This window comes from Schistocerca cancellata, chromosome 6 (genome assembly GCF_023864275.1).
Source record: "Schistocerca cancellata isolate TAMUIC-IGC-003103 chromosome 6, iqSchCanc2.1, whole genome shotgun sequence".
NCBI lineage: Eukaryota > Metazoa > Arthropoda > Insecta > Orthoptera > Acrididae > Schistocerca > Schistocerca cancellata.
In genome coordinates this window covers 148734827-148759359 of record NC_064631.1, presented here as the reverse complement: position 1 = coordinate 148759359, position 24533 = coordinate 148734827, and the positions used below count along the sequence as shown (strand labels likewise).

General features: G+C 41.9%; 3 protein-coding genes across 3 annotated transcripts; 2 read left to right on the top strand and 1 right to left on the bottom strand.

The window, feature by feature from the left end:
• Positions 1–14435: 14435 nt before the first annotated feature.
• On the top strand, positions 14436–16639 carry LOC126191589 (uncharacterized). Its single transcript, XM_049932532.1, has 3 exons — positions 14436–14662; positions 14823–14993; positions 15901–16639. Exons 2-3 carry the CDS (start codon positions 14823–14825, stop codon positions 16312–16314), a joined length of 585 nt encoding a protein of 194 aa, XP_049788489.1. The 5' UTR covers positions 14436–14662; the 3' UTR covers positions 16315–16639.
• Positions 16640–18717: 2078 nt separating this feature from the next.
• LOC126088212 (uncharacterized) lies at positions 18718–20734 on the top strand. The gene is made up of 2 exons (XM_049906337.1): positions 18718–19210; positions 19922–20734. Exons 1-2 carry the CDS (start codon positions 18743–18745, stop codon positions 20732–20734), a joined length of 1281 nt encoding a protein of 426 aa, XP_049762294.1. The 5' UTR covers positions 18718–18742.
• Positions 20735–20935: 201 nt separating this feature from the next.
• On the bottom strand, positions 20936–24289 carry LOC126088211 (uncharacterized). Its single transcript, XM_049906336.1, has 3 exons — positions 23843–24289; positions 22867–23131; positions 20936–20943 (listed from the first exon to the last, which is right to left on the bottom strand). Exons 1-3 carry the CDS (start codon positions 24086–24088, stop codon positions 20936–20938), a joined length of 519 nt encoding a protein of 172 aa, XP_049762293.1. The 5' UTR covers positions 24089–24289.
• Positions 24290–24533: the final 244 nt, after the last annotated feature.

Sequence of the window (24533 nt, the reverse complement as noted above, 5' to 3'; positions counted from 1 at the left end):
AAAGCCCATGCCTACTACAGTAGTACAAGTTTATATGCCAACTACCTCTGCAGATGATGAAGAAATAGATGAAATGTATGACGAGATAAAAGAAATTATTCAGGTGGTGAAGGGAGACGAAAATTTAATAGTCATGGGTGACTGGAATTCGTCAGTAGGAAAAGGGAGAGAAGGAAACATAGTAGGTGAATATGGATTGGGGGGAAGGAATGAAAGAGGAAGCCACCTTGTAGAATTTTGCACAGAGCATAACTTAATCATAGCCAACACTTGGTTCAAGAATCATAAAAGAAGGTTGTATACCTGGAAGAATCCTGGAGATACTAAAAGGTATCAGATAGATTATATAATGGTAAGACAGAGATTTAGGAACCAGGTTTTAAATTGTAAGACATTTCCTGGGGCAGATGTGGATTCTGACCACAATCTATTGGTTATGAACTGCAGATTGAAACTGAAGAAACTGCAAAAAGGTGGGAATTTAAGGAGATGGGACCTGGATAAACTGAAAGAACTAGAGGTTGTACAGTTTCAGAGAGAGCATAAGTGAACAATTGACAGGAATGGGGGAAAGAAATACAGTAGAAGAAGAATGGGTAGCTCTGAGGGATGAAGTAGTGAAGGCAGCAGAGGATCAAGTAGGTAAAAAGACGAGGGCTAATAGAAATCCTTGGGTAACAGAAGAAATATTCAATTGAATTGATGAAAGGAGAAAATATAAAAATGCAGTAAATGAAGCAGGCAAAAAGGAATACAAACGTCTCAAAAATGATATCGACAGGAAGTGCAAAATGGCTAAGCAGGGATGGCTAGAGGACAAATGTAAGGATGTAGAGGCTTGTCTCACCAGGGGTAAGATAGATACTGCCTACAGGAAAATTAAAGAGACCTTTGGAGAGAAGAGAACCACTTGTATGAATATCAAGAGCTCAGATGGCAACCCAGTTCTAAGCAAAGAAGGGAAGGCAGAAAGGTGGAAGGAGTATATAGAGGGTTTATACAAGGGCGATGTACTTGAGGACAATATTATGGAAATGGAAGAGGATGTAGATGAAGACGAAATGGGAGATAAGATACTGCGTGAAGAGTTTGACAGAGCACTGAAAGACCTGAGTCAAAACAAGGCCCCGGGAGTAGACAACATTCCATTTGAACTACTGATGGCCTCGGGAGAGCCAGTCATGACAAAACTCTACCATCTGGTGAGCACGATGTATGAGACAGGCGAAATACCCTCAGACTTCAAGAAGAATATAATAATTCCAATCCCAAAGAAAGCAGGTGTTGACAGATGTGAAAATTACCGAACTATCAGTTTAATAAGTCACAGCTGCAAAATACTAACGCGAATTCTTTACAGACGAATGGAAAAACTGGTAGAAGCCGACCTCGGGGAAGATCAGTTTGGATTCCGTAGAAATACTGGAACACGTGAGGCAATACTGACCTTACGACTTATCTTAGAAGAAAGATTAAGAAAAGGCAAACCTACGTTTCTAGCATTTGTAGACTTAGAGAAAGCTTTTGACAATGTTAACTGGAATACTCTCTTTCAAATTCTGAAGGTGGCAGGGGTAAAATACAGGGAGCGAAAGGCTATTTACAGTTTGTACAGAAACCAGATGGCAGTTATAAGAGTCGAGGGGCATGAAAGGGAAGCAGTGGTTGGGAAAGGAGTAAGACAGGGTTGTAGCCTCTCCCCGATGTTATTCAATCTGTATATTGAGCAAGCAGTAAAGGAAACAAAAGAAAAATTCGGAGTAGGTATTAAAATTCAAGGAGAAGAAGTAAAAACTTTGAGGTTCGCCGATGACATTGTAATTCTGTCAGAGACAGCAAAGGACTTGGAAGAGCAGTTGAACGGAATGGACAGTGTCTTGAAAGGAGGGTATAAGATGAACATCAACAAAAGCAAAACGAGGATAATGGAATGTAGTCAAATTAAGTCGGGTGATGCTGATGGAATTAGATTAGGAAATGAGACACTTAAAGTAGTAAAGGAGTTTTGCTATTTAGGGAGTAAAATAACCGATGATGGTCGAAGTAGAGAGGATATAAAATGTAGACTAGCAATGGCAAGGAAAGCGTTTCTCAAGAAGAGGAATTTGTTAACATCGAGTATAGATTTAAGTGTCAGGAAGTCGTTTCTGAAAGTATTTGTATGGAGTGTAGCCATGTATGGAGGTGAAACATGGACGATAACTAGTTTGGACAAGAAGAGAATAGAAGCTTTCGAAATGTGGTGCTACAGAAGAATGCTGAAGATAAGGTGGGTAGATCACATTACTAATGAGGAGGTATTGAATAGGATTGGGGAGAAGAGAAGTTTGTGGCACAACTTGACTAGAAGAAGGGATTGGTTGGTAGGACATGTTTTGAGGCATCAAGGGATCACAAATTTAGCATTGGAGGGCAGTGTGGAGGGTAAAAATCGTAGAGGGAGACCAAGAGATGAATACACTAAGCAGATTCAGAAGGATGTAGGTTGCAGTAGATACTGGGAGATGAAGAAGCTTGCACAGGATAGAGTAGCATGGAGAGCTGCATCAAACCAGTCTCAGGACTGAAGACCACAACAACAACAACACAAGGTTGGAAGGATAATTACGGTCTGTGAAGGCTTCAGTGAGACCCTCTATAGGTTTTGAAAGGAACTGCTTGTCACTGCATACGTGACGACCATGCACGGTTAAACTGTATGGAAGGGACTTCTTGGTACGGAATGGCTAGCAGCTGCCCAAGTGGAGGTATTGCTGGTGGTTAGTAGGTCTGATATGGACGGAGATACCGATGTAGCTATCTTTGAGGTGAAGGTCAATATCTAGGAAGGTGGCTTGTTGGGTTGAGCAGGACCATCTGAATCAAATTGGGGAGCAGTAGTTGAGGTTCTGGAAGGTGGATAAGGTGTCATCCTTGATCCAGATCTCAAAGATGTCATCAATGAAGCTGAAGCAGGTGAGGGGTATAAGATTCTGGGTTTTTAGGAAGGGTTCCTCTAGATAGCCCATGAATAGGTTGGCATAGAATAGTGCCATGCAGGTGCCCATAGCCATGGTCCGGATTTGTTTGTAGGTAATGCCTTCAAAGGAGAATTGTCTGATTCTTGGATGCAAACTTGGAAAGCAATTTTCATGAGGAGTGATACTGGCAGTTGTTTCTATCATTAATTGTAGTTGTACTTGAGCTTTAATGGTGAAAACCCAGCAATGTGCAGCTGTCACTGGCAAATATAGATATTGGTGTGCGGTGGAGAAATGTTAGATGTGGATGGAAACTGTCAGGATGCGCCGTATTAAAACTCGGCCATGATCTTCAAGTGTTTTATTATTCCCAACTACAGTGCCTCGTTCCTCACTGTCTGCATCACAGGGTCCCACATGCCAAGGACGCCACTTCACTTTCTGCAAAACAGCTTGGTATGGAAGGGCTACCTCAGTGACCTGTGCAACGCACTGTGGTGTGCCGGCTGTGTACAGCCGCAGTGTTTTGATGTCAGTAAGTGCTGGCAACCAACACAATGGCCTTCACCTTGGGATGCCTGCAGCGTATGTTGGGAGCCAACAAGACTGCCCACAGTATCGAGCCATCAAGTGGCCCACCGCTGGCTGGTTACGGACCACGTGTTGGCCTCAGAGGGTCAAACCAGCGACCCGCCATGGACTGGAATGCTGGTGCCCCATCTCCTGCTGCATATAGCCGGTGGTGTGACACGCCCAGCTGTCCAGGAGAGCTGCCACACTTGAATCCCCTTGTTAGAAAACCGACACCAATATATACGTGGCTGTGCACCTGTTTTGCTAATGTGCCACTCCGAGTAATGTACGCATGACACCTACATTGTGCCAGTGGGCCTCTTCTGCCTGTAACGTGCGCCATGCAAACTGTTGCATTTACTCTTTTCAGCAGTTTGATGGCCCTGTGGCCTCCATTCTACTTTGCAACTGTGGTCAGCGTAACTTACTGTCAACAGGCCCGTGCTTGGCTGTAGCTTGTGTGCTCAGAAATGTTGCACCGAATCTAACTTTCCTATCTTGCTGCTACATTATTAACCCCCCCCCCTTTTTTTTTTTTTGGAAAAGCCCAGTCCCTTTGTTGACTTCTAATTACTCTTAACCTTGTTTGGGTTGGCACGTACTAATGACATATTTACTACTACTATTAGAAAACTTAGATGTAGTCTAGTCCTCTTAAACACATGACATTAGACGAAATGTAAAAATTCCTTAGTGGATGACCACTCCACTGAACGCTATCAGCCCCTTATCTACCCTTCTTCTTATGCCCTCGGTATCCAATCCACTGGGATTTGGACTACTGGCGGTTCCCTCTTGGAATTGGCTCTCTGCCTGGTCAGAATGAAACCAACATGCAACAAAGTTAAGGCTGCAATGGCACTTGGCACAGAGGTGCTCAAACCGATCGTTACTTGTTGCCTCTCCCTATATTGAGTGACATGTTGTACAAAATGTTTGGCTGAAATGCGCCCCTCTTGCTCTGAAATGAACTGGTTTACAGATTTCAACAGACCTGGCTTCAGAGTCTGATTTAACAAAGTCAGATTCTGCCTTGGCAAAAACTCTAAAGTTGCTTCTGGCCAGTACAGCTGTGGCTGTGTAACATTCAATTTCGTGACTCCTGAAATTGGCGCTGGCAGATGGAAGGTTGGTCCTATTATGTTACACCTAGTTCCATTGATTAAAATTCCACTCCCCTCAAGCTCTATATGTTTTGCTTCTGCAAATACTCTCTGCTCAAAACAACTTGCTACTACTATCAAATTTTCGTAAGTGGAGAAGATCCAATGCATCCCAACCCGTTGCAAGCTCAATTTTGGCTCCACCATGTCCATTGGATAGTCTATTTCTTTCCTGCTGGCTAAAAATAACTGCACCGTACACATGTCCGGATTGGTGCTTATCAACCTGGCTGGACATACTGTTACCTTACCTCTATGGCAGCTCCGTAATTCCTCACTTGTCATCTCGGCATACCAGCTGTTAACTGACGAGATCAGCAATACCTCCTCAGTTTTTACTTCTACCAATTTGCTCAATGCTCCCTTTTTCAGTGACCTGAGGACAGGGAACACCATCACCCTTCCTCCCTCTTCAAAAAGACTGCTGTCCCCAGCAGGCTCACAATACTCGAAAACACATACAACATAAGAAATACAATGCCTAACTAATCTACGCAAAACCAATGATACATAACAATAAAACAAACAAACAAAAAAAACTACAAATACTCTTCTACTTTCTGGATCGCAAAGCATATGGCACATCATGCTATAATCTATCTTCCTGGTTTTCCCTGGACTTAACATCTCTCTCTACTCTCTCTTTCTTCCTTGTCCCTTCCTGTGACATGCCTGGAATCACATCTGGACAACCCTTAAATGGCCGCAACTGCCCAATGTGTACTATCATTGTTCTAGTTGACAGCTGAAGCTTAACATTAATGGGGAATGTGGTTTCAACTACTTGATATGGCCCTTGATACCTCATGATGAACATCTTTGTTTTCCCTTTTGGCCCTACTCTATACTGTGGTAAACTTCCTTTCTGCTTCACTGCATCTTACTGCCTTTCCAAAGCCTTCATATTCTCCCTTTGTACCCATTTCCAAGCATCCCGAATTGTCCTCACAAATTGACATACAGATTCACCGGTCCTTCCTTTCTGTAGTTTCACTAAATCAAATGGTGACAGCATTGTTCGCCCGTACACTATCTCAAACGGAGACAAACTGGTATTGGTATGGATTTTTGCATTGTATGCGCTTACAATATGCTTCAAATACTCGTCCCACTGATGGTGATGAGAATCCACATGAAAACTCAGCATCTTCCCGATTTTTCTGTGTGCCTGTTCTGTCCTGTTCGCCTGTGGATGCAACATGCTCATCCTCAACTTCCTTACTTTCAACAATTTACACAGATCCTTCATTAAATCCGACATGAAGTTGGTCCCTTGGTCAGTAATTATTGTCTCCGGTACACCAAACTCCAAAATCCAGTTATTTACTAACACTTGCGTGATCATTGCTGCCTGTAGATTTGGCATAGCCACCATCTCCACATACCTCGAAAAATGGTCTATTATTGTCAGAATGAAGCTGTTCCCTGATGGCGTTCGGCTGAAAGGTCCTAAGACATCAATTCCCAACATAGAAAACGGACATGTCGCTTCCGGCAATCGTTGTAGTTGTATCCGTTTCCGACTCAAATCTGCACTCTGTGCACATGGTATACAATTCTTGACATACTGATCCACATCTACTTTCGTACCCCTCCACCAGTACCTCTCTGCCACTCTCCTATTCCTTGCTCTACTCCCACCATGACGAGATAACACGTGATCATGTACTTTTTTTTAAACCTCATCTGTCAGCTTCGCTGGCACTACTGCCCTTGGCCCTGACTTCATTTCCCTGCACAGAAGACCGCCGTACATATTAAATTGTGGCTGTGTCCAATACAATTTACAGTCGTTGTCTGTGTCCTGTAATTCTTGCCATACTGCTAGGTCTTAACCTATGACTTCTACTTTCGCCACCTTCCTACTTAGTGCATCCACATTACTGTGCTTCTTCCCAGGCTTGTGCACCACCTCATAGTCTAATTCACTAAGCCTCACAGCCTACCTAGCGAGTCTAGTGGACGGATCCTTCAACCCAAACAACTACTTCAATGCAGCGTGATCTGTCACTACCCGAAATATTCTCCCATACAAATAACATTTAAAATATGTGATTCCATAGATTACGCTAAGCATCTCCCTCTCTTTTGTTGAGTAATTCCTCTCTGCTGCAGTCAACTACCTAGACGCATAGGCTACAGGATGTTCTTTAACATCAACTTCCTGACTGAGAACACACCCTAAAGCCTGATTTGATGCATCGAATGCTAGAATAAATTCCTTTTCAAAATCTGTACACACAAGAACCGGACTTGATATTAACACTTCTTTCAGTTTGTCAAACACTTTCTGACACTCTTCTGTCCACTCAGATTTCACACCCTTCCGTAACAATCGCATCAATGGCTGTGCTAGATCTGCAAAACCCTTCAGAAACTTTCAATAGAAATTGAAAATTCCAAAGAATGATTGCACTTCCTTAACTGTTTTCAGCTCCCGAAAATCCCTTACAGCCTGTACCAACCTCAGATCTGTTCGCACTCCATCCTTACTGATGAAATGACCTGAATATTTCACTTCTTCCAATGCAAAATGACACTTCTCCAGGCTCAACATTAAACGAGCTACTCTTAACCTCATAAACACGTTCCTTAACCACTGTCTATGTTGATCCATACTATCTGAAAACACTATAATGTCATCCCAATAGATCAGACACTGCTGTGGTTTCAAACCCCTCAAGACACTGTCTAGCAAACTCCGAAATGTTGCCGGAACATTTTTCAAACCAAATGCCATTCTGATATACTGGTAATGGGCTCCAGGAGTAGAGAAAGCAGATTTTGGATGATCCTCTGGAGCCACCTCTAAGTGATGATAACCACTTGCCAAATACATCATAGGGAAGTACTGGCACTGTGCTAAGTGATCCAAAGTCTCCAATATGTTTGGAATGGGGTATGCGTCCATTACTGTCTTATTATTGAGGTATCGGTAGTCACAACAGAACCTGAATTTCTTAGTTCCACCCATAGATTGTTTTGCCACAATGACAATGCCCCCTCCCCAGCAACTATTACGATTCTCTACAATATCGTCCGCAAGCTGCTGATCAATGAAATCCTCCACAATCAGCTGCAAATACCTCAGTATTCTGTATTGTTTACAGTAAACAAGTGCTTCATTCCCTGTTGATATTATATGTTGAACAAATGGAGTTGATGGTAATGGCCCTCACAGAAAAAACAACTCCTTAAATTCCCATAACAATTCTTGCATATGCTCTTTTTCTCTTCCTAACTTTGTTACGCAATGCAGTTCTATCGGCAGTTTGTGGTTGATCGCTATGCCTACCTCTCGAACACCAGTCTTCGTCATCTGGTGCATCCAAATTTACTACTAAACCTCCTTTTCCAAAATTCACGTCTACAGCGCTAAAATTATCAGCGTTCACAGGTACTACTCGCCCATCACTTCCCTCTTGTACCCGTGCAGTACTACGTTTCACAAAACAACCTAATGGATCGAAAACTTCATTATCCTCCAATGGTTCAATAACACATACTGCACCCACAGGTAGACTTGACTCTACACTTACCCAAAGCGACTTCCCGATGCCACTAGACACACACTCATGCGAATTAAGCCTCAATTGGTTTGTTCATTATGCTGAACGCCCCCCCGCGACAAGTCTGGATTGACAACAGTTTACCTTAGCTGAAATAACATTTCACCAAGTCCCACAGTTTGTTGTCCTAGGTCAATTTTGGCATGATGTTGATGCAAGAAATCTACTCCTAGGATCATGTTGTAGCCCTCACTTACCCATGATACTACCTCCATGCATGCATCACATCGGACTTCCCCTACGCAAAAGTCAACTGTCACTGATGCCAAAGGTTTGACGTCCTTATCCCCCACTCCATGCAACCTATAAAGTGGTGGGTCTAACTCTTTAGTTCCCTAGATTCTACCACTGAACATTCCGCCTCTACATACATATTTGTAGCATTGAAATTAAACAGGAGCTCCCTTAGGTGGGTGGTGGGTCTTGGGCTCTGCCGTTTAACAATTGTCCACATCTACTAACTCCACTTATCCATCCTCCATGCTGCTGATTTCCACCCTTTCCTCTATTCCTCGGTGAATGGGTACATTGCCTCTGCACATGTCCCATACGACCACACTCATAACATTTTCTACCCGCTGTAAATACTGTTTGTCTATCACGTACCCTATTGCCATGTCTATTTCCTCACATTGGATTGCCAGCTGAATAGCCGAATACAAATCTTTCGCAGTTCCTTCACGCACTTTCCGCACCATATACACCAGTAACCCCGGTGTTATTCAGTCTGTATATTGAGCAAGCAGTAAAGGCAACAAAAGAAAAACTCGGAGTTGGTATTAAAATCCACAGAGAAGAAATAAAAACTTTTGAGGTCTGCCGATGACATTGTAATTCTGTCAGAGACAGCAAAAGACTTGGAAGAGCTGTTGAATGGAATGGACGGTGTCTTGGAAAGGAGGATATAAGATGAACATCAACAAAAGCAAAACGAGGATAATGGAATGTAGTCGAATTCAGTCGGGTGATGCTGAGGGAATTAAATTAGGAAATGAGACGCTTAAAGTATTAAGGAGTTTTGCTATTTGGGGAGCAAAATAACTGATGATGATCGAAGTAGAGAGGATACAAAATGTTGACTGGCAATGGCAAGGTAAGCGTTTATGAAGAAGAGAAATTTGTTAACATCGAGTATAGATTTAAGTGTCAGGAAGTCGTTTCTGAAAGCATTTGTATGGAGTGTAGCCATGTATGGAAGTGAAACATGGACGATAAATAGTTTGGACAAGAAGAGAATAGAAGCTTTAGAAATGTGGTGCTACAGAAGAATGCTGAAGATTAGATGGGTAGATCACATAACTGATGAGGAGGTATTGAATAGAATTGGGGAGAAGAGGAGTTTGTGGCACAACTTGACTAGAAGAAGGGATTGGTTTGTAGAACATGTTCTGAGGCATCAAGGGATCACCAATTTACTATTGGAGGCAGTGTGGAGGGTAAAAATCGTAGAGGGAGACCAAGAGATGAATACACTAAACAGATTCAGAAGGATGTAGGTTGCAGTAGATACTGGGAGATGAAGATGCTTGGACAGGATAGAGTAGCATGGAGAGCTGCATCAAACCAGTCTCAGGACTGAAGACCACAACACCACCACCACCACCACCACCACCACCAACAACAACAACAACAAGATAAACCAACAGAATTCTACTGGGAAGGTTTAAAATGAATTCTTCAGTACCAGTAAGACTTTATGTCGGTCTGCAATACGAAAAGGGAAATTCAAATGCTCCTCTCTGCTATCTTGATTCTGACTGGGGAAGTGAAGAATATGGAATACCTACAACAGAATACATTCTCCAGGTTTTTGGAAATACTGTTTGTTGGACGACAATGAGACACACGCGTTCCACTATTTTCAGCAGAAGTAGAACATATTGCTTCGGCAACACTTGCAACAGACATCTTGTGGCTGAAGAATCTTCTTGAAGAGTTTAAATTATTTGTGAAAACTACAACAGTTTTTGGAAATAATCACTCATGCATAAGTCTATTACAGAAGTTGGAACACAGACAACTGAAGCATGGGGACATTAAATACAATTTCGTATGTCAGCTGTATAATGAAAGACATCTGAAATGTTCAGTACATTAGTTTTCAGGAACAAGTGGCAGAGATTTTAACAAAAGCAACTATGAGTGTGCAGTTCAATAGGCTGTATCTGAAGATGGGATTAGTCAAATTTGCAGAAACTTAATGAAATTATTAAAATTGGGGAGGGGTAATGAATATTTAATAATCACGCTTTGAATTTTTTCTCTTTTTTTTGTATGTACCTTTCTCCGTTTCTCCACCTTAATGATTGTAACTGCGATAAGTAATAAATTGATATTATTCAATAATATCCCCATACCAGTACTACGCAGTTAACGACGTACCAATGCACGATTTTTTTTATCATTAGTTTTTTAATACATTCACCAAAGCCACATGGAGGGAAAACAATCGATAGCTTTGGTGTAAGTTATGCAAATAAAAGCACCCGCTACTTGCAATCACTCTATATCAAAGATTTTAATGACTTCCGCAATACAAAATCAAATTAGGCCTACATGTGAAAAATATCAAAACTCATGGCGAATCTTGATTTTGTGTCAGTATGAATTCTCTTATCGTTTTTCACTGATGCAAGATGTTTACACTGCTGCAGATGTTAATTTTCACATGGCATCTACTTCATATTCACAGATTTAATGAATTACAATTTACAGTATCAAGAAGCAAACACAAGACATTGAATGTCTTGGAATATCATGGTACTGTGGGGATAAAAGGAGATAGTTCATACTGAGGTGGCACAGTGGTTAATACACTGGACTCGCATTCAGGAGGATGACAGTTCAAACCCGCGTCCGGCCATCCTGATATAGGTTTTCCTTGATTTCCCTAAACCGTTTCAGGCAAATGTCAAGGTAGATCCTTTGAAAGGGCATGGCCGACTTCCTTCCTCATCCTTCCCTAATCCAATGGGACTGATGACCTCGCTGTTTGGTCCCTTCCCCAAAACAACCAACTAACGAAGTTCCACGCTTTGTCAAACCAGCACGAATTGTGGCTTTTGCAACTCCTAGCCGTTTCGTATCGAATATTTATTTTCTTTCTCTGTTTATTAACTGACATACAAATGTTCTGTAAATGTCAAAAATTACAGCCTAGTTTACACGACGACATTGGGTTTCGCCACACGTTGCATGCAAATGGTTTCATATTTGACTGCAGACACGGCAAAACCAGTATATACTTCAGTTTCATAGTTTTGGCACCTGCACGTCACATGAGTTGTGATGGAGTTGAAGCTTGTTGCATGGAATCGCTGCATTAAAAAAAAAAGTGTTTCGATTCGTGACTGAAGAAAAGACGTCAGCTCGGTTGCTCAGCATCCGTGCTGAAATAATTTATAACGGAAGATCCAAGAACTTCTTTGAATTATCTTAGAATGTCACCAGAACTGTTTACGTTTCTTCTAAATAGAGTTAATTATGCGTTAAGGAATAAAGGTACTGTAATGCATGAAGCACTGTTGCCAGAACTGAAATTACATATCTTATTGCGTGTATTACAATCGAGAACACTCGTCATGTTATGAGATACGGTTTTAGTTGGTGACGATACTTTTTTATTAACACCAATAATTATTAACAGTAACAGTAATAATTATTAACATTAGCAACAATAATTATTCGAAGCAGGCCACATTAAGAAGAGAATGGTTTGCAATCTACTCTCTTGAAGATATATCTGTACAATGGCAATATTTCAAAATTCTAACATGTGTGAATGGGGAACATTGCAGTGACATTTTAAATAAATCAATCTTGAATAAGGAATGCAGCTTCTTGAATTTGTATAGCCTTCCCTCCTGTCAACAATATTCTTTAACAAAGAGTTAGCCAACGCGGTGATGGGATTTTAGTCTTGCAAACGAGAGCATTGCCACAGCTAGCATTACATTTGCTTGTATTTTTCTTAATTCAGTTGTATATGTGCTCTTGCCCTGCAGCTCAGATATTGTCACACCATGAATCTTATGATCGCTCATGATGGTCTCAGGGGCAGCAATATGTTGCTTATTTTTGTAATCAGTATCACTGAAATCCCACAAACACCTATGCAAAACATAGATATCCAAAAAGCGAACATTATTCTCCATTCCCCACTTCATATTTCAGTTTGTCTACACTCTACAAACACATATAACCTCAAAAATAATGCAACTGGTGTCGCCAAAGGTGGAACACACCGAAAGAGGAGACGTTAGGTTCATATGAGCAGTTACCAGCGGGCTTGTGTGCATCTCTTCTGCTGCTGACTCCATGTGGGTCACATTGCTGCTGCTCACTGCTACTCTTGCTCGCCATGCCAACAAGCCTGAAGGAAGACGAGGAGAACAAGTTGCCATGATCGTTAGCTTCCTGGGCCAAGCGCTCGGGCTGGTCAGCAAGCAGAAGAGGAAGAAACCTCTACAATGCTTCCTCTGTCAGAAGCTGGCACTTCGCCACGGACTGCACAGGAGTACTCACGTATTTGAAGTGTGCAAAGTCGCACCTCACAAGTGAGTGCACGAAGCCTAGGGACGCCACTGCTACATGTTCCATCTGCGGCGGCAGCCCACGCGCCGCCAGCCACCGTGGCTGCAGTTATCTCAAGAGCTCTGGCCACGGGAAGGGGCGGCACACACGCCGACGGCGAATTAGCGCGCAAGAATAGGTGGCAACCACCAAGAAACAGTAAACACTCCGCCAGCGCATCATGCCACTGGCGCTTCTGCTGGTGCTGGCGCAAGTGGAGGATCGTGCTGCTGCAATCCCGACAGCATTCGCAAGATCGATGATGCTGTCGCCAATGCAGTTACCATTCTCAAATCTGCCATGGCCGAGGAGAGGGCTGCACTTTGGGCTGAGGTGGACAAGGTACACCTCCAGCTCGTGCAGCTCCCCGAGTTGCTGGCCTGCAAGTCTCACAAGGGGCGAGATGTTATGACTACCACCATCGCCATGCAGATGGACACTCTCCCGGCTCCTGCGGTAATGCAGGGTGCGATGGGGGTGCCCACGGAGGTGGCGAATGTGATGTCTGCCTCCTCCTCGAAAGGAGGGGGGGGGGGGTCTGCAGAAACTAGACTCCGTGCCAGCTCCACCAGCAACATGAGATGACGTGGCCAAAGGCATCGAAATGCTTGCTCACCCTCCCGAGGAGAAGGCGGAACAGCTGCTGCTGGAAGATGAAGAGACAACTGCTGCAACCATCCAAGAACAAGACACAGAAGAGGTAGTCAATACGCCGCCAGCAGAGACAGAGATGTCTGTGCCAGGACTACTGAAGATGGTCGCAAAATCATTGCGTGACAAGACGTACACGCATCACAATTCCCCCTACCTTTTTACCTGCTCTAATGTTCCTAAACCACCTCTACTCCATAAGACTTATGATTTTGGTTGGGCAATTGCCAATCTAACTGCCGTTATTCCTAAGAGGGACTTCCCTATTTTTACAGAGTATGACTGGCAGTGCATAATTGCTGCTATTCCAAGAGTTAAGCAGAAGAAGAAGAAGAAGAAGAACAACAACAACAACAAACATTCCTCTTCCTCGCATTGCTAGTTTCCTAGCACCCACTGTATTTCATACTGTCGAGCTCAGACAAGTTTTAGCTAACCCTTTTAATCCCAGTCAATTTTATCTTATATTCGTGGAGAAAATGTCAATAAGACAACAGACTCCGATATTGCAGACCATCTCAGGGGAGGTTGTCCATACCGGAAAGCAGAGAGTCGTGTGCATGCGCAGAGCTGAATTCCTGTATGAGCAGTGCCTTCCTTCCGCTTCTGACTACTTGACTTGAAGCATGGCTGTTTGTTGTATGAGCAGTAGCAGCGTGCCCTTGGCTGCCATTTTTGCGCATACGCAAAGCAAGCTGACTTAAGTGGTCGGGGGGGGGGTCCTTCGGCCGGTATTACACTATCAAATTTCAAAGATATTTGATGGTGTAATAGGGAACTTTGACAAATGTCATCCAATATTTGATCAGATCTAGGGCCTCGCCGTAGATTTGATCAAAGAAGTCGCTTGTCTTCTGTTCACTGCAATGCGATATGTTACCACGTGGAGCGCTAGCATCGCTGCAGCGTTCTGTCATCTTTAGTGTTTGTAAACATGGCCACAAAGTACAATTGGTGTGTGGCGTCCACCACAAAATTAATAGAGATGTATGAAGTGGATGAGGCACTTTACAATGTGAGGCACCCTGATTATAAAAATAGATTACGATGATTGGAGAGTTACAAAAATATTGCGGAGGTTATTAGCCGTGACATATGGTCTGGGTGTACAGCTGAGGACATAAAGAAGAAAATTAATGGCCTCCGCACAAGTTACTCGTACGAGAAAGCAAAAGTACGTATCGACATATTTCTTTCTTTTTATTTATGCAAGTAAAGTTTACATGTCATACAAATGATTAGCATTAATTTGTTCACTGCAGCGACCTGATGCACACAATAATGTTTATGTAACCTATAAGTAGTTTACATTATTTTCATTACTATTATTGCAGATGCATAAAAGCAAAAGTGGAGCCAGTGCACAGGCGGCGTATACTCCACAAGTGTACTGGTTCCACATGCTGAAATTTTTGAACCAGGCGACAGAGCTGGATGAGAGTGTTTGCAACACTGAAAGCACTGAAAGTGAATGTGCTACACCAACTTTCGAAGAAATGTTTGAGGTATATACATTTGTTTACATTTTACATAACTAAATGTGATTATCTTGCCAGGGCACTTTCCCAGCGCCATTGTAAAATGTCTTAAAGTATTCTCTAACTGCTCTCCCGTGTACTGGATGTCCAGAAGCAGCTTGGCAAGCTATTGGTTCCATTCGCTGTAGGTCCTCAGTGCTTTGTGTCTCAAGATGAGTGCAGTCTCCTACTACAGCAGACACTGTTTCCTGATGAGTGTACAAGTGTTTTCTTCTCTCAGTTAACAAGTTGTGCAATGTGCAGGCAGCCAGTGTAATTGTGGTAACTTTTTCTGGAGGCAGATTAATGGTAGTAAGAAAAATCCTGAAACGACTTGCAAGAATGCCAAAGCTGCTCTCCACTAATCTTCTTCCTCGTGACAGTCTGTAATTGAAAACCTTTTCTTCTTTTGTGATTCCTTTTAAGGGGTATGGCTTCATAATGTTGTAACTCAGAGGAAAAGCGTCATCTGCCAGTACAACCATTGGAGTTGTAATGTTTGTGTTCCCAAGCTTCCTGCCTTCAGGAATGTTGAGAATAGATCAGTCAATGAGACACTCACGTAGTTTGCTTTTTGAAAACACTCCAGCATCACCAACACACCCATTAGAGCTTACATCAACATACAAAAATTTGTAGGAATCATCTACCATGGCAAATAAAATGATACTGTTGAAGGATTTGTAATTGAAAAAGTGAGATCCACTAGCTTGTGGACATTTAATACAAATGTGCTTTCCGTCCATTGCTCCTATAGTGTTATAACAGTTCCACTTCTCAAAATCCTCTGCAATTTGCTCCCACTCTCCTCTGCTTGTGGCTACCTGTAAAAAAATAAGATTTATGTATGTGCAAGGAAGTACGTAACTAATGGCTTTTATCTCTTATTTTATAGCATGAGATGCAAGAGCCTTCTGTCACATGTAGCGAGCCACAGCGACAGCCCCAGCGTAAAGAGCAGTCACCCACTAAAAGGAGGAAAGTCACAACAGACGGGGCAACAGACGTCATGGTGGAGGCCAGCAGGACACTGAAGACTGTGGCTGATATTGCCAGAACTCTGCCTGTCCAAGAAGACCGCTACGGTACCCTTGGCACCCACATTGCAACAGATCTGCGTGAGATGGAAAATGTGGGTGGCAAGGAATTCACAACAGCTACAATGCACAGTCTGCTGCAGTACTTAATGGACAGGTGGGATTTGCTGCATGCGACAACTCAAGCACAACAAGCACAATCGTCGGCCTCTGGGTATATTGAGGCTGCCTTGAAGCAAGCTGGAATAGAGGAAGAAGACTTGATTTTATAAATTACATATAGGCCTATATGTATATAATTTTTGTATCCCTCCAATCTTCGTAATCTATTTTTATAATCTGGGTGCCTCACATTGTAAAGTGCCTCATACATCTCTATTAATTTTGTAGTTTCACACACCAATTGATATTTGCTATGTGAATAAAATAAAATAACAATTGATCTTAATGAACATAAACTGTATTAAGATTTATTTACCTTCGGACAATGGTCCTTTAGTGCTTTATAAATTGCTTTACACGTTTCAGGTATTATTTTACTTAATGTGCACTGTGGAATTCGAGTACTGTACTGTAAGCTAGAGTAACTTTCTCCTGTAGCAAGGAATCGAAGAGTGCAGTGGGCCTGTCTTCTGCAGATATAGCAGTTCTTAAGTGAATATTGTGTTTTGAGATATGAGGAATCACTTCACTGAGCACGTACTGAAATGTATGCTCATCCACTCGTAAGTAATTGATGTACGACTTGACGTCTTCCACTATTAGCTCACGTAACAAGTTTTGTTGAATGCTTTTTTCGTCTCGTCCTGAAACCCACGGCTTCACCCAGGTACGTTTCCTTTTTTTTCTGTATCACATGTGCACACAGTGCAATTCCGGAACAAGCAGCTGCTGTGGTAAATAACAATTTGTATTTGTCAGCCATCTTGAACTTTGTCGAATAATTTGATCACCCAGAAGCTACCCGGAAAAATTTTCCTGGCGCGCCCAAGCTGCCAGATTCGCGCATGCGCAGAACAAGCTGAGTTATAGTGAGGGGTCCTTCCCCACGTGACCCGTGGCCGTGTCTTCGTTCACAGCACACACGTTAAATGAAAACAAAACAGATTTCTGTGGCCGGGAGCCATGAAGTGAATTAATATACATTCTCATAACCATGAAAGACCAAAATAAGTTAGTAGTTTCAATTTTCTGATTTTATATTATTTCCAGGTTATTAGTAATCAACCATTAATGTCTTAATGAAGCTATTTCTGTCTGTTTTATAGAGAAATTTGCTTGAGTTAATTTTTTTTTCCGCTGAGGCAGTTAGTTTATTTGAAACGAAACTAAGTGTTTCATTCCGCGCTATTGGCTACTTTCAACCTCGTTCAATTTAAAGTGCAAATTTTCATTTTCTGGGACGAATGACGTTATACCATAATAAAGAACCAAATATGAGAATACAGTACTGGACCTCCAAGAAAATTTGTATCACGAGAACCACATGAAAAGCTGAATATCAGGAACTTCAGAGTCCATCTGGACATAGAAATGTGCAATTAGAGCGGAATGAAGCATTTAGTATGGTTTATGGAATTCCGATGCTGCTGGAGTAGTCTCTGATCTCCTGTTCCTTGTATGACACTGTAAGATCTCTTAATGCTATATACGTACGAACATACGTAAACATTGACTTGATGCTAAGTAGGCAAATTTGGTCAGTGGTTTTGAACTAAACATTTTGTTTCGAATATAATGACAGCTGTATCAGAATTTTATAGATCTGCCTTCTGTGAAAGTGTTTTTCGATCACAAGGCACTTGTCTCGTACTTCCTCTGGGCCTGAAGTTATTTCTTAATTTGTGTTTACGTCTTAAATTTATAGAATGCCATTCTATGCTAAATTTTAGACTGGCAGCATACCATGTTTTATCGTTTTAACTCCCCACATGGCTTCATATTTATTCCTAGAGTAGAATATAAACTGTCAGTTGTACAGTTTCTTTGCCTCATAGACAACCATGTTAATTTTTTCACATTTTGAAATAGTCATGAAATTTATTGCCCTTTATTCCGGTGTAAGCTACACAAGAAACTCTCTCTTTTTGTTGTTGCAAGTAATTTGTATTCCATCCTAGTAGCTTTTTGCAGTGATGTGTAGATGTAAACGTGTTGGAAATGCTACATAACAACATTGCAGAGCACGAATTAAAAAATCTGTCAAAAATTTTATGGTACTTCGAGCTGTGGAGTCTAATTTTGAAATGACTCAAAAGCCAAGAACTGCTTCCTTATTTGCATCTTTTATCTGTGTGGGATATGATAAAACAATTGCTCTAAGTACAATTCAGTATGTCCTCTCAACGACATGCCGCACGGGCGCACGGCTACACATGGTCACGTGATGCCCCACCAGAAATACGACGAAAAGCGTATGAGCAGAGCAACTGCTCAAATGAACCTAGTGTAATACCCCTTTTAGCGCTACGTCAAAGATCTTTGTCAAATATATTAGACGGAATATAGGATCACATCTTAGATCAAATCTTTGACAGAGAAATTTGATAGTGTAGGCCGGTATTACACTATCAAATTTCTTTGTCAAAGATTTGATCAAAGATGTGATCCAATATTCCGTCCAATATATTGGACAAAGATCTTTGACGTAGCGCTAGAAGGGGTATTACACTGTCATCAAAGTTTTCGTCAAAGTTCAAGATGGCTGACAAAAACAAATTGTTGTTATTAACCGCAGCAGCTGCTGCTTGTGCCACAATTGCTGTGAGTGCACAAGCACATGCGATACAGAAGCGGGTGAAAAAAAGGAAACGTACCTGGGTGAAGCCGTGGGTTTCACGACGAGATGAAAAAAGCATTCAGCAAAACTTGTTACGTGAGCTAATAGTGGAAGACGTCAAGTCATACATCAATTTCTTGCGAATGGATGAGCATACATTTCAGTATGTTCTCAGTGAAGTGATTCCTCATATCTCAAAACACAATACGCACCTAAGAAATGCTATATCTGCAGAAGACAGGCTCACTGTAACACTACGATTCCTTGCTACAGGAGAAAGTTACTCTAGCTTACAGTACAGCACTCGAATTCCACAATGCACATTAAGTAAAATAATACCTGAAACTTGTGAAGCAATTTATAAAGCACTAAAGGACCATTGTCTGAAGGTAAATAAATGTTCGATACACTTTATGTTCATGAAGATAAATTGTTATTACTTTATTTATGTAACTTTATTTACATGGCAAAATACAATTGATGTGTGATACCACAAAATTAATAGAGATGTATGAAGCGGATGAGACATTTTACAATGTGAGGCACCCTGATTATAAAAATAGATTAAGAAGATTGGAGAGATACAAAAATAATACACACATATATATTTATAACATTGAATCCTCATCCTCTATACCAGCCTGCTGCAAGGCAGCCTGGATATATCCTGAGGTGGACGGTTGTGCACGGGCTGTCGCATGCAGCAAATCCCACCTGTCCATTAATGTCCGCTGCAGACTGTGCGCAGTGACAGTGGTGTATTCCCTGCCGCCCACCTTCTCCATTTCACGCAGTTCTGCTGCGATGTGGGCGCCAAGGGTGCCGTAGCGGTCTTCTTGGACAGGCATGGATCTGGCAGCATCAGACACAGCCTGAAGTGTCCTGGTGGCCTCCACCATTACGTTTGTTGCCACGTCTGGCGTGACTCTCCTCCTTTTAGTGGGAGGCCGCTCTTGATGCAGGGGCTGTGGCTGAGCCTCGCTACATGCGACAGGCTCTTGTACCGCATGCTATAAAATAAAAGATAAAAGCTATTAGTTACGTACCTCTTTGCTTGTTACGTACTTCCTTGCACATACATAAATCTTATTTATTTACAGGTACCCACAAGCAGAGGAGAGTGGGAGCAAATTGCAGAGGATTTCGAGAAGAAGTGGAACTGTTATAATACAATAGGAGCAATGGACGGAAAGCACATTCGTATTAAATGTCCACAAGCTAGTGGATCTCACTTTTTCAATTATAAATCCTTCAACAGTATCATTTTATTTGCCATGGTAGATGCTTCCTACAAATTTTTGTATGTAGATGTAGGAACTAATGGGTGTGTTGGTGATGCTGGAGTGTTTTCAAAAAGCAAACTACGTGAGTGTCTTATTGACCGATCTATGCTCAACATTCCTGATGGCAGGAAGCTTGGGAACACAAACATTACAACTCCAATGGTAGTACTGGCAGATGACGCTTTTCCACTGAGTTATAACATTATGAAGCCATACCCCTTAAAAGGAATCACAAAAGAAGAAAAGGTTTTCAATTACCGACTGTCACGAGGGAGAAGATTAGTGGAGAGCAGCTTTGGCATTCTTGCAAGTCGTTTCAGGATTTTTCTTACTACCATTAATCTGCCTCCTGAAAAAGTTACCACAATAACACCGGCTGCCTGCACATTGCACAACTTGTTAACTGAGAGAAGAAAACACTTGTACACTCGTCAGGAAACAGTGTCTGCCGTAGTAGGAGACTGCACTTATCTTGAGACACAAAGCATTGAGGACCTACAGCAAATGGAACCAATAGCTTGCCAAGCTGCTTCTGGACGTACAGTACACGGGAGAGCAGTTAGGGAATACTTTAAGACATTTTACAATGGCGCTGGGAAAGTGCCCTGGCAAAATAATCACATTTTGTAACGTAAAATGTAAACAAATGCACATACCGCAATCATCTCCTCATACGTCGGAGTGGCACGTTCACTTCCCGTTTCACTTTCAGGGCTCTCCAAATTGCACAAACTCTCGTCGGCCTCAGTAGACTGGTCGAGGAATTTCAGCATCTGGAACCAGTACACTTGTGGTGTGTACGCCACCTGCGCACTGGCTCCACTTTTGCTTTTATGCATCTGCAATATTAATAATGAAAGTAATTTAAACTACTTGTAGGTTACGTAAACATTATTGTATGCTTCAAGTCACTGCAGTGAACAAATTAATGCTAATGCTAATCATTTGTATGACATGTAAACTTTACTTGCATAAATAAATATAAATGAATATGTCAATACGTACTTTTGCTTTCTCGTACGAGTAGCTAGTACGGAGGCCATTTATCTTCCTCTTAATATCTTCTGCCGTACAGCCAGGCCATATGTCACGGCTAATGACCTCCGCTATATTTTTATAGCTCTCCAATCTTCTCAATCTATTTTTGTAATCAGGGTGCCTCACATTATAAAGCGCCTCATCCGCTTCATACAATTCAATTAATTTTGTGGTAGACGCCACACACCAATTGTATTTAGCAGCCATGTTTATAAACACAAAAGATGACAGAACGCTCCAGCGATGCTGGCGCTCCGCGTGGTAACAAGTCGCATTGCAGTGAACAGAAGACAAGCGATTTCTTTGATCAAATATACGGCCTCGGCCTACATTTGATCAAATATTGGACGACATTTGTCAAAGATCCCTATTACACTATCAAAAATCTTTGACAAAGATATTGGACAAAGAAATTTGATAGTGTAATACCGGCCAAATGTAGGCCGAGGCCGTATATTTGATCAAAGAAATTGCTTGTCTTCTGTTCACTGCAATGCGACTTGTTACCACGCGGAGCGCCAGCATCGCTGGAGTGTTCTGTCATCTTTTGTGTTTATAAACATGGCTGCTAAATACAATTGGTGTGTGGCGTCTACCACAAAATTAATTGAATTGTATGAAGCGGATGAGGCGCTTTATAATGTGAGGCACCCTGATTACAAACATAGATTGAGAAGATTGGAGAGCTATAAAAATATAGCGGAGGTCATTAGCCGTGACATACGGCCTGGCTGTACGGCAGAAGATATTAAGAGGAAGATAAATGGCCTCCGTACTAGCTACTCGTACGAGAAAGCAAAAGTACGTATTGACATATTCATTTATATTTATTTATGCAAGTAAAGTTTACATGTCATACAAATGATTAGCATTAGCATTAATTTGTTCACTGCAGTGACTTGAAGCATACAATAATGTTTACGTAACCTACAAGTAGTTTAAATTACTTTCATTATTAATATTGCAGATGCATAAAAGCAAAAGTGGAGCCAGTGCGCAGGTGGCGTACACACCACAAGTGTACTGGTTCCAGATGCTGAAATTCCTCGACCAGTCTACTGAGGCCGACGAGAGTTTGTGCAATTTGGAGAGCCCTGAAAGTGAAACGGGAAGTGAACGTGCCACTCCGACGTATGAAGAGATGATTGCGGTATGTACATTTGTTTACATTTTACGTTACAAAATGTGATTATCTTGCCAGGGCACTTTCCCAGCGCCATTGTAAAATGTCTTAAAGTATTCCCTTACTGCTCTCCCGTGTACTGTACGTCCAGAAGCAGCTTGGCAAGCTATTGGTTCCATTTGCTGTAGGTCCTCAATGCTTTGTGTCTCAAGATAAGTGCAGTCTCCTACTACGGCAGACACTGTTTCCTGACGAGTGTACAAGTGTTTTCTTCTCTCAGTTAACAAGTTGTGCAATGTGCAGGCAGCCGGTGTTATTGTGGTAACTTTTTCAGGAGGCAGATTAATGGTAGTAAGAAAAATCCTGAAACGACTTGCAAGAATGCCAAAGCTGCTCTCCACTAATCTTCTCCCTCGTGACAGTCGGTAATTGAAAACCTTTTCTTCTTTTGTGATTCCTTTTAAGGGGTATGGCTTCATAATGTTATAACTCAGTGGAAAAGCGTCATCTGCCAGTACTACCATTGGAGTTGTAATGTTTGTGTTCCCAAGCTTCCTGCCATCAGGAATGTTGAGCATAGATAGGTCAATAAGACACTCACGTAGTTTGCTTTTTGAAAACACTCCAGCATCACCAACACACCCATTAGTTCCTACATCTACATACAAAAATTTGTAGGAAGCATCTACCATGGCAAATAAAATGATACTGTTGAAGGATTTATAATTGAAAAAGTGAGATCCACTAGCTTGTGGACATTTAATACGAATGTGCTTTCCGTCCATTGCTCCTATTGTATTATAACAGTTCCACTTCTTCTCGAAATCCTCTGCAATTTGCTCCCACTCTCCTCTGCTTGTGGGTACCTGTAAATAAATAAGATTTATGTATGTGCAAGGAAGTACGTAACAAGCAAAGAGGTACGTAACTAATAGCTTTTATCTTTTATTTTATAGCATGCGGTACAAGAGCCTGTCGTAGGTAGCGAGGCTCAGCCACAGCCCCTGCATCAAGAGCGGCCTCCCACTAAAAGGAGGAGAGTCACGCCAGACGTGGCAACAAACGTAATGGTGGAGGCCACCAGGACTCTTCAGGCTGTGGCTGATGCTGCAAGATCCATGCCTGTCCAAGAAGACCGCTACGGCACCCTTGGCGCCCACATCGCAGCAGAACTGCGTGAAATGGAGAAGGTGGGCGGCAGGGAATACACCACTGTCACTGCGCGCAGTCTGCAGCGGACAATAATGGACAGGTGGGATTTGCTGCATGCGACAGCCCGTGCACAACCGTCCACCTCAGGATATATCCAGGCTGCCTTGCAGCAGGCTGGTATAGAGGATGAGGATTCGATGTTATAAATATATATGTGTGTATTATTTTTGTATCTCTCCAATCTTCTTAATCTATTTTTATAATCAGGGTGCCTCACATTGTAAAGTGTCTCATCCGCTTCATACATCTCTATTAATTTTGTGGTATCACACATCAATTGTATTTTGCCATGTAAATAAAGTTACATAAATAAAGTAATAACAATTTATCTTCATGAACATAAAGTGTATCGAACATTTATTTACCTTCAGACAATGGTCCTTTAGTGCTTTATAAATTGCTTCACAAGTTTCAGGTATTATTTTACTTAATGTGCATTGTGGAATTCGAGTGCTGTACTGTAAGCTAGAGTAACTTTCTCCTGTAGCAAGGAATCGTAGTGTTACAGTGAGCCTGTCTTCTGCAGATATAGCATTTCTTAGGTGCGTATTGTGTTTTGAGATATGAGGAATCACTTCACTGAGAACATACTGAAATGTATGCTCATCCATTCGCAAGAAATTGATGTATGACTTGACGTCTTCCACTATTAGCTCACGTAACAAGTTTTGCTGAATGCTTTTTTCGTCTCGTCGTGAAACCTACGGCTTCACCCAGGTACGTTTCCTTTTTTTCACCCGCTTCTGTATCGCATGTGCTTGTGCACTCACAGCAATTGTGGCACAAGCAGCAGCTGCTGCGGTTAATAACAACAATTTGTTTTTGTCAGCCATCTTGAACTTTGACGAAAACTTTGATGACAGTGTAATACCCCTTCTAGCGCTACGTCAAAGATCTTTGTCCAATATATTGATAGTGTAATACCGGCCTTTGATCAAATATTGGACGACATTTGTCAAAGATCCCTATTACACTATCAAAAATCTTTGACAAAGATATTGGACAAAGATTTTGGACAAAGAAATTTGATAGTGTAATACCGGCCGGTCCCCACGT